The 16,295-nt window shown below is 38.2% G+C and overlaps 1 protein-coding gene and 1 pseudogene across 4 annotated transcripts in view; one reads left to right on the top strand and one right to left on the bottom strand.

Annotated features, from left to right (window-relative positions):
* The window catches only part of PTPN21 (protein tyrosine phosphatase non-receptor type 21), a 94,135-nt gene that overhangs the window by 38,009 nt on the left and 39,831 nt on the right, over nt 1-16,295 (bottom strand). For 3 of the 4 annotated variants that reach the window (XM_034937967.3, XM_008958159.4, XM_003832743.6), the window contains exons 3-6: nt 13,170-13,339; nt 3,997-4,094; nt 1,354-1,421; nt 472-542 (exon numbers count right to left, since the gene is read on the bottom strand). In XM_034937967.3, the coding sequence (XP_034793858.1) occupies nt 472-542; nt 1,354-1,421; nt 3,997-4,094; nt 13,170-13,339 (407 nt within the window). Of the gene's footprint in view, nt 1-471; nt 543-1,353; nt 1,422-3,996; nt 4,095-13,169; nt 13,340-16,295 lie in introns of those variants that run through there. The other variant, XM_055097929.1, reaches the window with a different exon arrangement.
* On the top strand, nt 9,573-9,687 carry LOC129393927 (U4 spliceosomal RNA; annotated as a pseudogene).

Below are 16,295 nucleotides of genomic sequence, written 5' to 3' on the forward strand. Positions count from 1 at the left end.
ATAAGCACCATAGCTCTTAGCATAGCTCCCCAGGTGACAGACACAGCTTCCATAGGTATAGAGAGGGAAGTAACCCTGTACTTGCTAAGCTGTATCATAAAAGAAAACAAATCATCCTAATTTTACGTTAACCTATACAGGTTTGTTTGAGGTTATCAAACAAACCTTTACTACATGCAGTAAAAAATGGGCACCCTTCAATGACTGGCTGCTTTCAACTTCTTCAGTGTCCTCACTGGTAAAACATGGACAATAAATGAGTAATATGGGTAAGTGCTTACTTAGAACAGCACATGACACACAGTGAGTGCTATATAAATGTTGGCTACTTGTAATAGTAGTGGCAGTAATGTTCCAAATTTAGTTGGGCAAATAAATATTAATCATGTAAATTAAATATTTAATTGAATATTTCAAATTCAAGCAGACATTGGTTCTATGCTATTTCCATGTCTTATTTCTTAGAGTTACCTGTATTTCTGATGTAGTAAGGCCACTTTTTGGGTTGCTTCTTCCAATACTTTTTCATCTTGTAACCATCCCTGAAGAAAACACACAGTGGTAAGTATGTGACAATTCACCCCAATTTCTTAGAAGGAATCATGGCCATTGACTGTTAATGACTCTCGTCACTATCAGGCAAAATTATGACTATTGTTACTATATGGGAGCTTTGTTTACATAGGTAATCATCTTTCTAAGGAATTAACTGGCTTCTCACAAGAGCCAAAAAAAAAAACTTGCCCCACCTTCTCAATCCCAGGGAAAGTTTCAGCTGAGTTATTTCAAGTTGGTGACAGTAGTTAGCCAGTCCTGAGCCCAGCAAGATAAAAACATCTTGTGCGTTCTCTGGCGCTGTGTAGACACTCAGAACAGCATACCACACCTTCCTTAGTTGTTGCAATGCAGTTTCCATGTCCCTTCCATCAGTAATGACTTTATAAAAGTAGAAGGCAGTGTCTTTGTCATCTACTTTTTAAATTGCTGATGAGAAGCGACATTCATTCCTCAATATAATTTTGTAAGGTTTCAAACCTTCAGTTAAAAGTAAAACCTGTGCATGCTTCCTGAGAAGCTGAAAACGAATCCTTCTTTTTAAACTCACAAATAGAAAACAAATGTCTCCAGGCACAGTGCAGTGACTACAGACCCTTCAGTTTCTGTGGGTTCACAAGGACCAAGATGACTACAACAGGGAAAGCAGTCACACTTGAGATGTTTATAAGAGGGAATTTTTTTTTATAATCCTATTCCTGACAGTAAGTCTATCATACGGATTTCATTTCAGGGATTATTAAGGGTATAGGAATAAACTGTTTCTTTTAAAAGGCCCAGTGTCAAAAGAAGTCTTACCACAGGAAACAAGGCAAATTTCTGAAGAAAGTCCTGGGATTCATACTGATCAAAGTCACCAAAATCCGCTATATAGAATGACAAATATTCACATGTTAATTATATTTAAATTGCATTGCAAAATATGCACAACAAAATTCAATATGCAGTATATCTAGACGGTATGCTAATATTTCAGAAGTCAAATTTGTTATAGCTATATAAAGTATATTTTTAAAGTATCTTTTTAAAAATGTTAATTAGGCAGATATGAGTCTTGGCTTGGAAAAATGCCTATGAATTAAATAAAAAAAAAGTTGCAAGCTCTATGTAATATGATCTCATTTTACAGTTAAAATGCAAACAAAACCTACCCTGTAATCATATATGCTTGCTTATGTACAGGAAAATGTCAAGGAGAAACCAAATTGTCAACAGTACTGATGACCTCTGGGGTCACTTGAATATATTACACTTGAGGCCACTGGGACCACTTGAATATATTACAGCAAGATATATTTGTGTTGAAATTTTTAATTTTTTTTAAAAAATTGACAATTCAGCAAAATGCTTACGAAAAAGTAATTCTTAAAGCCAAAAATGATACTTAAGAAAATCTAAAGTACCTTGAAAAGGAATGTGGCTCCATGTGCATCAGGCATTTGTTTAAAAATGATACATGTCTCCATGCCTGCTTATAGCTGAGTTTTATTAATAATTATTCTGATTAAATTTCACTCCCAAGGCTAAATGCCAGTTATTGTTTGAAATAATGCCCCATCAGAAATCTTCCCAGCCAGGCACAGTGGCTCACACCTATAATCCCAGCACTTCAGTAAGCCAAGGAGGGAGGATAGCTTGAGCCAAAGAGTCTGAGACCCGCCTAGCAACATAGCAAGACCCTATCTCTATAAAAAATTTTAAAAATCAGCCAGGCATGGTAGCGCACACCTGTAGTCACAGCTACTTGGGAGGCTCAGGTGGGAGGATCACTTGAGCACAGTAGGTTGTGGCTGCAGTGCGCCACGATCACATCACTGCACTCAAGCCTGGGCAACAGAGTAAGACTGTCTCCAAAAAAAGGAAAATACACACATACATGTAAATACATGTATATCAGACACGTAAAAATGAAAAAAATAAACAATTCAAAAATGCTGGTGAAATGCAGAATCTTTATTTATATATGTACATTTTAAAGATGAGGGCTTGCTATGTTGCCCAGGCTGGTCTCGAACTCCTGGACTCAAGCAATCCTCCCACACTGGCCTCCCAAAGTGCTGGGATTAGAGGCGTGAGACACCGCACCCAGCCATCTTTATCTATTATGATTGATGATATTACTGCATAATTCAGGACAACCATTTAAGAAACCAAACAAGTGGGAGTGGGGTGAGGGATAAAAGTCTATACATGGGGTACAGGGTACACTCCTCAGGTGATGGGTACAGCCAAATCTCAGAAATCACCACTAAAGAACTTATTCATGTAACCATAGCCAGCCACGGTGGCTCACATCTATAATCCCAGCACTTTGGAAGGCTGAGGCAGGTGGATCACCTGACGTCAGGAGTTTGAGACCAGCCTGGCCAACATGGTGAAACCCCATCTTTACTAAAAATACAAAAATTAGTTGGGTCTGTGTGGTGGCAGGTATCTGTAATCCCAGGTACTCGGGAGGCTGAGGCAGGAGAATCGCTTGAACCCAGGAGGCGGAGGAGGTTGCAGTGAGCCGAGATCGTGCCACTGCACTCCAGCCTGGTCCATAGAGCGAGACTCCATCTCAAAAAAAAAAAGTAACTATATAAATAAGAAGAACTTATTCATGTAAGCAAACACCACCTGTTCCCCAAAAACCTATTGAAATAAATAAAAAGAAACCAAACATATGAAGTGTACTTAAACTGTAAGTGAATATAACCTCATCAAACTCACTGACTAGCATATCTTTCTTCTTAAAATATGACCTATTAGCAGATAAAGTCTTTGAACTAGATGAATACATAGCATAGTATTAATAAATGTATATGTATATAGTCATGTGTCACTTAAGGATGGGAATGTGTTGAGAAAGGCATCATTAGATTTTGTCACTGTGCAAACATCAGAGTATACTTACACAAACCTAGGTGGTGCAGCCTACTCCACACCTAGGCTATATTGTATAGCCTACTACACACCTAGGCTATATTGTATAACCTATTGCTCATAGAAGCCTATACAGCATGTTACTGTACTGAATACTGTAGGCAACTGTAACACAATGGTATTTGTGTATCTAAACACAGAAAAGGTACACTAAAAATAGTGTTATAATTTTATGGGACCACTGTCCTATATGAGGTCTTTTGTTGAACGAAATGTCATTCGGCATATGATTGTACATATGTGTGTGTATACACACATATATACATACTTCTATTTATTGTACTGTTTGCTCTGTTGACCTATAACATGATTAACTTCCAGAAGTCTCATATTTCATTGAGGTATTCCAAGTTCATTTTTTCCCAAAAGGAAGCCCCTTAGATAACAGAATATTTCACTAATATATAAACACTACTAAAGATGTATATAGATAGTTAACTTAAAAATCCCTTGCTATTTTGTTGTAACACATTTTAATCTGATAGAACCATTTCATTATGAATTGATCTTATTTACCTTGAACAGCTAAGCCTGCTAGCTGAATTGCTTGTTCTAAGGTACAAGGAATACTTCCTTCCAAGATATCTTTCTTCAGTTGCAGATAATACTGATACCTATAAAAAATGTCAGTTGTATAAGGTCAATGTCAATATTATCTCATTGAGACACAATGCATCTAACCATAATTTGGTAGAGAAGCATAAACCAGTGAAATAAAACCTTAATCCCACATGGTTGTGTGTGTGTGTTTTTTTTTTTTTAGATAGGGTCTCCCTTTGTTGCCCAGGCTCGAGTGCAGTGGCATGACTACTGCTCACTGTAGCGTCAACCTTCCTAAGCTTAGGTGATCCTCCCACCTCAGCCTCCTGAGTAGCTGGGACTACAGGTGCACACCACTATGCCTGACAAATTTTTCTATTTTTTATAGAGATGGGAGTTTCACCATGTTGCCCAGGCTGTTCTCGAACTCCTGGGCTCAGGCAATCCTAGTGCTTGGATTCAAAATGTTGGGACTACGGACATGAACCACCACACAGAGCCCCTAGACGGTTTCAAACAAGGATGAGAAAGTCCTCAACCACATGACACTTACACATATTAAAGTATATGTGATGAGTTACTTATCCCAGATTATAGTTATTTCAAAATTAAAACGATCCTATAAGACAATTAGTCATCTGCTTCATGCCCTGTAAAACAGTCCCTACAATTTCTTTTTAGTTGGAGAAATGGAAAGCCAGTGGCTAATCTTTACTTTAAAAACTCTGACTAGTAACTTAGTAATATAAGAGTTTGTTTACCTTGTTTGGTAGAAGTTCCCTAGCACTGGAAAGTAAAGCCAGAGAAAAATGGTTTCTGATATTTCAGACCAGGCTGATATTAAAATGTTTCTGATGAAATCCCTCAAAACAGCTGTTAAGATGCTTTCTTAATATCTGGTAATGTGGGTTTACTTCTGTTTACCACCCTGTTTGTACTTTCAATATATAGGGCATCAGTTACCAGAACAAGGTTTAGAGTCAAGTAGACCTGAACTCTCCAAATTAGTATTCTGCACGAACTTGGGCAAGTCATAATCTGGTGAATTTAAATTCTATCACCAGTAAAATGAGGGTACCATCACCCCTTCACAGGACTGAACATACTCAAATAATAATATATGTGAAGGACCAAGAGCATAGCCGGCTAACAGCAGCTCTTATCAATCACGTACTTGAAGCCACTCACTTCTCCATTTTGATAAAGCTCTAGAGTGAAGATTTACTACTTCCTTTTATTTATTTTCTCAACAGGTAATTACTGGGGTCTATTATATGTTAAGCATTATTCTAGATGCTGGGGATACCGTACTAAATGGAAATCACAGACACTCTGCCAGTGCAGTCTATGGAGCCATCTGGAATCCAAACTGTCCTCCGTATTTGGTGCCTGTGAAGTGCAACCCAGTTACAGTTCATGTTTGAATTCCTCTGACAGCCCACCCCTTTAATCATTTCATATGAGTCTTTATCATCTTATTTCAGCCACAGACATGTAAACCTCTGTTCTTTATTACCAAAGAACCTGACCAAAACACCATGCATTCAAGTAAGAAGAATTTGGATCCAGCTTTTCTCCTTCCACCTGCTAACAGCCAAACCCATGGATTTCCCTCTACAGCTAATGGGATGCTGGCAGTTCTGGGATCCACCAAAGAGAAAAACTTGAAATTTTCTATATGGCAGCTCCTTTCAGAAGCTTATCTGAGGGACAGCGTGTTTAGGGAAGTCTGTCTATTGAACATGCTATTCACATATTCCATTCTAAATATTCTAGGACTTTTCCTTAAATCAAAAACACTAGAAAGGGCTGGGTGCAGCGGCTCATGCCTGTAATCCCAGCATTTTGGGAAGCCAAGGCGGGCGGATCACTTGAGGTCAGGAGTTGGAGACCGGACTGGCCAACATGGTGAAACCCCATCTCTACTAAAAATACAAAAATTAGCCAGGCGTGGTGGCACATGCCTGTAGTCCCAGCTACTTGGGAGGCTGAGGCAGGAGAATCGCTTGAACCCAGGAAGCAGAGGTTGCAGTGAGCTGAGATGGTGCCACTGCACTCCAGCCTGGGCATCACAGAGAGACTCTGTCTCAAAACAAAAAACAAAAAACATGAAAAAGCAACATACTTGGACCCAATTAATGTAGCCTTCCACAAAAATATTTTTGCCTTACATTATACTGTTATGAGAATTGATTCTTCCATATTTGCTCTAACATTCATTTCTGGTTCAATGTCTTATATAAAAATCACACCTCAAAGTTTCTGTTTAAATGCTATACCAGGAAAATGTATCATACTTGCAAACAGGTATGCTTCTTTGTGTTACATAATGAATGATGGAACTCATATTTCTTCTTTTGCTTTGGCTGCCATTAAGCTCACAGCTAAAATCCAGGCATAATCACACTCATTACTATCCCTCTTAATTGCTTTCTCCACTATTTAATAATAGTTACCTTTAAGTGATGAAGAGCTGGAGCTCAGAGATTAAGCAACATGCTCAAATGCACAGAGCCAGACTGAGCTGGAGTTTGAATCCCCAGGTCTCAATGACCCAAAGGTCTTGTTCTTAACCACGACAAATCTACAGTTATAGATATTTCTAGTATTTTTATTCATTTAGTATTTTACATGACAGTCCACAAAACACAATGGTTGAGAGCAAGGACCCAGGAGCCAGCCTGCTTGAGTCCCAGTTCCAGTACATACTAGCAGTGTGACCTTGGGCAAGGTGTTCAACCCTTCTGTGTCTTGGTTTCCTCATCTACAAAATAGAGATAATAGCACCTACATCACAGGATCTGTTATGAGAATTAAATTAATAAAGTACTTGGGACAGTGTCTAATATACAGTAAAAAACATAAGTGGTTGTTATTATATGTTATTGTATTATCCCTCAAATCCTTTAATGGAAGCAACTAAGGATGGATGAATGGATGGATGGATGGATACACAGACAGATAGATTTTTTTTTTTTTTGAGACAGGGTCTTGCTCTATAGTCCAGGCTGGAGTGCAATGGTGTAATCAGGGCTCACTACAGCCTCAACCTCCTGGACTCAAGTGATCCTTGAGCCTCAGCCTCCTGAGTAGTTGGGACCACAGGTGTACACCACCACACCTGGCTAAATTGTTTTTAATTTCTTGTAGAAACAGGGTCTCTCTATGTTGCCTGGGCTGGTCTCAAACTCCTGAGCTCAAGCGATCCTCCCACTTCGGCCATCCAAAGTGCTGGGATTACAGGCATGAGCCACCACACCCAGCCATAAATATGTTTTTCTTAAAGAAGTATTTACTGTAGGAGCAGATGGCCAAGAAATTACACTTCAATGACATTATCACTTTCTACTAAAGTGATTAAAAAAACCTTTTTGCTAAAATTTCTATATATTGGTGGGGCTGAAGATGGCTTATAAATATGTTATTTCAATATTTTTGCAGGCCTGCTGCGGTGGCTCATGCCTGTAATCCCAGCACTTTGGGAGGCTGAGGCAGGTGGATCACGAGGTCAGGAGGTCGAGACCATCCTAGCCAACATGGTGAAACCCCATCTCCGCTAAAAAATACAAAAATTAGCTGGGCATGGTTGTGGGCACCTGTAATCCCAGCTACTTTGGAGGCTGAGGCAGAATTGCTTGAACCCGGGAGTCGGATGTTGCAGTGAGCCAAGATAGCGCCACTGCACTCCAGCCTGGCAACCAAGCAACAAGAAGAATGAAATAATAGGAAAAAAACAAAGCAGTAATAAAATGTAACATGCAGACCTGAATTCAAAACTGTCAGCCAAGGAATAAAAGAAATTGTACGTTTTGATTCAAAAGCAAGTATTCCATAAACTTGCCCGAAAGTCAAAATATGCTGATTAAATATTTTATCTAAATCTTTATGAAGTTACTGATCAACTTTCCAATATAAAATATTTCATACAATATATGACAATAATTATATAATAAATTAGGTGACCCCATTTTGCACAACAGAAATTCCAAATACTGTATGAAGAGGCAGCCTTTTTTCTTCATCTGTTTTTCTTAGACTAGTAATAGAAGGCAATGTGTAGGCATCGGCATTTTTATTTTTTAAGTTTTATTTTGGAAATTCTGAAACATATGTATAGACATTAAGTATAGTCACCCCATCTCCTTATCATGGTGCCTCACCCATCAACCTTATGCCTACCACGTTTTCTGCATCCATCCTGTCCTTTGCCCCCTCCACCGCCAGTGTTTTACAGCAAATCCCAGACATCGTGCCACCTGTAAGTACTTCAGTACATATCCCTAAAAGGTAAGCTTTATTTTTTAAAAATGTAACTACATTTTTATCACACCCAACAAAATGAACATCTTCATAATACCCAATACCTGATTCATATGCAATTTTCATGATTGCCTCAAAAATGCATTTTTACAATTTTCTTAAATTAGAATACAAACAAGGTCTACAGATTACATTTAATGGATGTTTCTAAATCTCTCTTGCTATAAAAAAGAAAGTTTTTATTACCTTTTATTTTCATGTTATTAACAGAAATGGAGCCATTTGTCATGTAGAATTTCCTGCCTTCTGGACTTTTCTGATTGTAGGCTCATGGGGTCATTTGGCAAGTTTACATGTTCTCACATCTTTCCTGAAAACTAATCATTAGATTTAGAGCAGCACTGTCTAACAGAACATTCCGCAGTGATAGAAATTATCTATATCTGCACTGCCCAATATAGTAGCCATTAGCCACATGTGGCTATTCAGTACCTGAACTGTAGCTAGTGCAAGAAAATTTTTAATTGTATTAATTTTAATTAACTTTAGCCACATGTAGCTAACAACTACCTTACTGAACAGTGCAGACTAGAAGCTTGCTTTGATAGAAGTTCATTTTAGTCATTTTCATCGGTGGTGCCTGGTACTTCCTGATGCATCACATCAGAAGAAATGGTATTTGGTTGTCCCACTTACAGTGACGCTGACATTGCCCACTGAGTTCAGATGATGCCAGCCTGTTCCCTTTACCCAAAGGTTTTAGCCAATACTGATGATTGTTACCTCTTTATATAGTCTATAAAGAAAAGATAGGATAAACTTACTGCCATTCAGAGTAATGAATTGTACTCTAGTAAGTTTCAAAGGTGACCAATGAGGTTTTTTTAAAAGTATTATGAATTCATGAATTTTAAGATATATTTGGTATGTTTTAATCCATGCAGTTGTATTCTTTTTTTTGTTTTGTTTTGTTTTGTTTGAGATGGGCTCTCACCGTCGCCCAGGCTGGAGTGCAGTAGCGTGATCTCAGCTCACTGCAACCTCCGCCTCCCAGGTTCAAGGGATTCTCCTGCCTCAGCCTCCTGAGCAGCTGGGATTACAGGCGTGCGCCACCACACTCGGCTCATTTTTGTATTTTTAGTAGAGACGGGGTTTCACCATGTTGGCTAGGCTGGTTTCAAACTCCTGACCTCAAGTGATCCACCCACCTTGGCCTCCCAAAGTGCTGGGATTACAGGCGTGAGCCACTGTGCCCAGCCCAGTTGTATTCTTTATGATGGTCAAAATTTCCAAGCTTTGTGCAGTGGTAGTATCATAGCCAGTGAGGTTTATCTGAGGCATGATTATCAACAATTGAAACAAAATGTCCTCTTTTGCAAGTAAAAACTCCAGGCACCAAAGTGTTTGCTCGCTCTGCCATGTGAGGACCCAGCCAGAAGTTCTGCAAGCCAGGAAGGGAACCCTCATGAGACCTCAACCATGCTCAGATCTCCAAACTGAGAAAATACATCAGCTACCCAGTCTATAATATTTTGTTATGGCAGCCCATGCTAAGATACATTTGCAGGTCGTTTTTGCTAGATATATAATCATTGCCTCATATTTCCTTTCCTTGAGGATGTTAAATGTTACTTTTTTGTCTGTTGGCATGAAGTGTTTTTCCAGAAGTCTGATACCAATCTTATTTTCTTAATTTTATAACAGTTTTAGTCTGGATGCCCAATTTCTGGTGACTTTGCAGAATGTGTTGGCGCTGATTGCTCTGGACTGACCATACCAGGTACACAGTATGCCTTTTCAATAGAGAGCTTCAAGTCATTTTCCTTTCAAGGAAGTTTTTAGAATGTGTTATAGCTAGAATATACAATTTGTTATATAGTTTTTGGAATTTGTTCTTTGCCAATGTTTTGCCTTAGATCATACTGTTAGAAGAATGTTTTGGCTTTTTCCTTCAGGGAATCCTATTACATCTATTTTTTATCTTGTCTTCTATACTTTTATAGTTTCTATCATTTCAAAATTTCTAATTGTTTTTGCAGCTATTTTCATATTCACCTGTTACACAGACGAATTATTCCCAAGCTTTTCTAATTCGGATTTAAATGGTTCTTTCATATCATGTTATTTTCTTAATTTTTTAAGTTCATTTTGTAGTATCAGGTGGCAGTTTTCTGCTGCTTTCTGGTCATATTTTTCTGTTAAGTCTGCACTTTCTGAAGATGCATTATTCAGATTGTTGTTCTCCCCCTTTGTTTTCTTTTTTCTTTTTTTTTGTTTGAGACAGAGTTTCACTCTTGTTGCCCAGGCTGGAGTGCAGCGGTGCCATCTCAGCTCGCTGCAACCTCTGCCTCCCGAGTTCAAGCAATTCTCCTGCCTCAGCCTCCCGAGTAGTTGGGATTACAGGCATGTGCCACCACACCTGGCATATTTTGTATTTTTAGTAGAGACAGCGTTTCTCCATGTTGATCAGGCTGATCTCGAACTCCCGACCTCAGGTGATCTGGCCCCCTCAGCCTCCCAAAGTGCTGGGATTACAGGTGTGAGCCACCACGCCTGGCCCTCCCCCTTTGTTTTCTTCCAATATCTTTGAGTGGGTTTTTTTAGAACACAATTTTTGAGATATAATTGGCATACGAATAAGCTGTTCAAATTTCAAGTGTACAATTTGGACACATATATATATCCATGAAACCAGCACTATAAAATGAGGAACATACTGACCAACTGCAAAAGTTTCCTTGCACCCCTCATAATCTTTCTCTCCAATTCCTACCCCATTCCTAGGAAACCACTCATCTGCTTTCTGACTATGGATGTAATAGACAGAACTCTAGATATCTTGGACCAAGAGGTAACCTAGTGCATGGGAAGGATGCGCTGAGGATGCTGGAGCACTAAGAGAAAGTGCGAGCATCCTTGAAGACTCTGTGGAGCTGTCAGACAAGCTCTGCAAGGCTGACTTCTGAACTTCTTTCACAGAAGTCAATGATATTTAGGGTTTTTGTTATATATAGCTATACTTAATCCTTACTGATACAACTTCTCTATCAGGTGCTCCTATACCTAATCGATGAGCAATCCTATTGATTGACTCTAATAGGCCCATTCTCTCTCAATCCAGCTAATGCCTTTCTGTTCAGTTCTATATTGTAAACCTATGCCTAGATTATGGCACAGGTATTCCTAAACTGGTGTCCTGCCTATAGTCTTGCCATCTCTGATCTACCTTCTATGATGGGTGATCTTTGTGAAATATAAATTTAATGATTCCATTAAATTTGAAAATCTCTTCCTCATTGTACCACGACTTTATTGCTAATGTCTATTTTTAAAACCTCCTTAGGTAATACCTGAAACTTCCTGAAGACATGTAATCATTTTGATTATTCCCCCTGCTTTGCAAAAACTATTCCCTCTAGAACATTTCTAAAGTCAATTTAAAAGTCAGTCTCTGAACTTCCTGTTCAAGTTCCCCTTGCCCCACCCCTAGGAATCCACAGCTTTAATTAAAGCATTTATTATCATAGGATACTGTAACTATTTATATGAACTGCCAATTCCACCAGACTGTGAGCAGCTCCTCCAGGGTGGGATTAAAGCATATTCACCTCCCACTCTATTCAACACAATTCTTAGAGCGTATCTTCAGTAAATGTTTAAATGAGTTAAAGTGATCAGTTCAGGCTTTTTCCTTCTGGCTTCTACTTTTCTCTTCAATATTTCTATCTCAGACTTTTACAGTCAGTTTGTGTTTATCCTACCACTGGATCCTACTGCTTTGACTTTCCATTCTCTCCTAATCATTAACTGGCAGACTCAAACAGCACTCCACAAACATGGGACAGTACCAGGTTCTTACTATCTGCAAGGCACTGTGTAAGATATCATTAAGTAAAGCTAAAGAAAACATGGGCTTAAAACCTAGGAAAAAGATACACGCACAATCCTAATAACAGGGTATGACAATTACCATCTTAACACAAGTAGAATCAAATTCTAGGTGGTAAGCCAAAACTCATTCTATCCTGGGGTCATAGATGCTTCATGGAGGAGGTACCTTCTGAACCACAACTCAGGAGGCAAACAGGATTCCAGTAAATACATGTGAGAGAAAGATCTAGGACACAAAGATGAAAGGGCGTGCAGCATGTTTCGGGCCCTTGAAGTAGCACAGCTACTTCATTTTTGAACATATTTAACGTTCAAAAGTAACATTAAATAGGGTTAAAAAGGTAAGGTAGTGATGGGATTCACAGAACTTTGAAAGGCAGGCTCAAGAACTCAAATTTTATTCCTTTTTTCATTGTCTTCAGGGGGAAAAAGAATAAGAACACTTAGTTCCTCTATTCTGCTCCTTAATATCATCTTCCCTTTCTGCTTTTGTCCCTATTAAGTGCACTTATTGGCCAAAATTTCCTGATCTTAAACACTTCCCTCCCTCTCCTCTGTACTCCCTCCCCAACCGGTCTACAGAATATAGCTAGAGGCAGAGAATTCTAGGAGCCTTTCAGCACATTTCCTTGAGGAATGAAGACAGATTTTGTAACTAATTTTCTAAAATCTCTTCTCTCCTTTCCTTGTTACAAAAGATCAGAAACAAAACAACAAAAACATTAAAGGTAACATCACTACAAGAAGAGTTCACAGAGAGAGTAAATCCATCATTTTTCCCTTTAATTATTCCTTTGTGCCTAGTGAACCCATAAGTTACCCAACATGCAGTAAAACACTCTGACATGCCACATATGAGAATCTCTTTGTAATACCGTGGCTAAAAACGTGGGGCGAGAGGGCAAAGTTTCAAACTTATCTTCTGACTTCAACCTTAGTTTCACTTTTTACATCTCACTAGACTATTTCCTAAAAACAAACGGCATGTAATTTCTCACCTGGTAATCTCCTGCTGCAGCTGAGAAACTGAAGGCACATAAAACACCACTCCAAAATAGACGGTAGGTTCCAATGCATATTTATCCAGCTGCTTCTTCAAAGGTTTTTCCAAATCTACCCACCGGCGCTGATTTTGCTTGTTGTAGTACCAGAGGCTGAAGTAAGTGACCTGGAAAGACAGAAGGTCACTAAAGGAGGCAATAACATACAAAAGGATTTCAATGACTTCAGTCGCACTAATCCCTGACCTGTGACCAAATGACAGCAGTCTCTTATTGCCTTTCTTCTCAGAGAAGAACAACAGCAAAAACTGAAGGAAAAAAAGGAGGTAAGACCTATCTGTAACTAGCTACTCATATTCAGGAAACAGAGGCAAAAACTCAATTGCTCTTGCATATCATTTACTGAACTCTGAACCAAAAAAATACATTCACGACCTAGACACTGGAATGTAGTGGGGGCTACTCAATTTTATATGCAGATTTTAACAACAAAAATACAGAAGAATTTATCCTTGGTTTTTCAATTACTAAAACACTAAATTTATCATATATATGTATATATACAGGTGTATATATACGTATATATACACATACACACACATATGTATATATACATATATGTGCATATGTGTATATATGTGTGTATGTATATATACTATATATAGACGTGTGTATATACTAGTGTATATACACTATATATAATGGTATATATATGTGTATATGTGTATATATGTGTATATATACTATATATACACTATATATGGTATATATGTGTGTATATATGTATATATACTATATATACATGTGTGTGTATGTGTATATATACACCTGTATATATATATGATAAATCTAGTGTTTTAGTAATTGAAAAACCAAGGATAAATTCTTCTGTATTTTTGTTGTTGTTAAAATCTGCATATAAAATTGAGTAGCCCCCACTACATTCCAGTGTCTAGGTCGTGAATGTATTTTTTTGGTTCAGAGTTCAGTAAATGATATGCAAGAGCAATTGAGTTTTTGCCTCTGTTTCCTGAATATGAGTAGCTAGTTACAGATAGGTCTTACCTCCTTTTTTTCCTTCAGTTTTTGCTGTTGTTCTTCTGGGCAACAGAGTGAGCCTGGGCAACAGAGTGAGAATCTATCTCAAAAAAAAAAAAAATATATATATATATATATACACACACATACGCGCACACACACACATATGTGTATATATACGTATATATACACATATATGTGTATAAGTGTATATATACATACACGTTTGTGTGTGTGTATGTGTGTATATATATATATATATATATTTTTTTTTTTTTGAGATAGATTCTCACTCTGTTGCCCAGACTACAGTGAAGTGGCGCAATCTCAGCTCACTGCAACCTCCGCTTCCCAGGTTCAAGTTATTCTCCTGCCTCAGCCTCCAGAGTAGCCAAGATTATAGCATGCACCACCACACCCAGCTAATTTTTTGTATTTTTAGTAGGGACAGGGTTTTACCATGTTGGTCAGGCTGGTCTCGAACTCCTGACCTCAGTTGATCCGCCCACCTCGGCCTCCCAAAGTGCTAGGATTATAGGCATGAGCCACCGCACCCAGCCTCATAATTAATATTTTTAAGTAATCATAACTGGGGTTCTACCCAGTAGAATGCTGAGTAAGCAGTGTTAAACCACCTTTTCACTACTCTTAGTTTTGGTTTCTATAAAAGAAATTATTTCATGTAAGTACCATGATTTCTAGTATTCAGATGCAATTCCAACTCTTCTTTATCCCTTTGTCCCCAAAATTTCATTAGATGCACATTTAAAACAATTATAATGCTGTGAAGGTGAATTCTCTCTCTCCCTACACACACACACATACACACACACACACACACACACAGAGTGCATGAGAAAAGCTATGACTAATGCAGTAAAATAACGTTAGTGTATTACTCAGAAGTTTAAAGAAAATGCCCAGATGTCTTAGCATTTAGATCTCACTTGCTGTGAAATGAAACTGTTAAGATAAATCAATACTAGCCCTGGGCCTGGTCAACCTGAAAGGATATTAATGCACTTATGAGCTGAAATGACAGCCTCAAGCCACTGCTAATACTTGCCTCAAAATCAATCTACAGATTAAGACAATTGGAAAATCACTGCTTTGTAGTTGCACACTCCAGAATAACACTGTCCCAACAGAACTTAGTGTGATGATGGAAATTATCTACATCTGCACTGTCCAATAAAGCAGCCACTAGCCACATGTGGCTACTGAGTACTTGAAATGTGGTAGTGCCACCAAGGAGCTGTATTTTTAATATTATACAATTTTAATTGACTTAAATAGCTGCAAGTATCTAGTGGCTACTGTATTGGATAGTATAGATTTAAAGCAACAAGAAAACTGAGAAATAATAGAACATTTCTTTGACCTGCAATCCTCATTCAAGTAAAAAATAAAACTTTAATTTGCAAGGGAAAAGATTATGCAAACATGCACTCAATAGTCATTTTATTATTTTTTAACAAGGTAAGAACTATACCTTTAAAATGAGTTCATCAAATAAATTCAACAAGAGTGAAGAATGTGCCCATTTTCCCCTATATCCACAAATCCCTAGAATACTGCTGGAATTCAATAAATTTTGTTGAATGTAAAGAAGGAATATTCTCTTGCTTCTTAGTTGCCACCCAAGACATCACACAAGAATGGAATATTTTGAACATTTCCTATGTGCCAGGTTGTATTCCAAGAACTGTAGAGATACCATAGATTAAATCACCATCACTAATTTATGAAGTAGGTATTTTTATCTGTGTAAAACCTCAAAGCCAGTGTTTCCCCCAGGTATTGTCCCTGGACTACCTCTACCAGAAGTACCTAGAGGGTTTCTTGGGCCCTAAAAAGCTATTAATCTCCTAGGTATTTCTTGGGTCCTTTAAAGTTTGATAACTTTGCACTACACTACACTGCTCCTCCAAAGTTATGCAAGAGAAAGTTATATAAAACCTTATCTTTGGCTGGGTGTGGTGGCACACACCTGGAATGCCAGCATTTTAGGAAGCTGAAGTGGGAAGACTTCTTGAGCCCAGGAGTTTGAGACCAATCTGGGCAACATGGCGAAACACTGTCTCT

The sequence above is a fragment of the Pan paniscus genome, chromosome 15 (genome assembly GCF_029289425.2).
Source record: "Pan paniscus chromosome 15, NHGRI_mPanPan1-v2.0_pri, whole genome shotgun sequence".
Taxonomy (NCBI): Eukaryota; Metazoa; Chordata; class Mammalia; order Primates; family Hominidae; genus Pan; species Pan paniscus.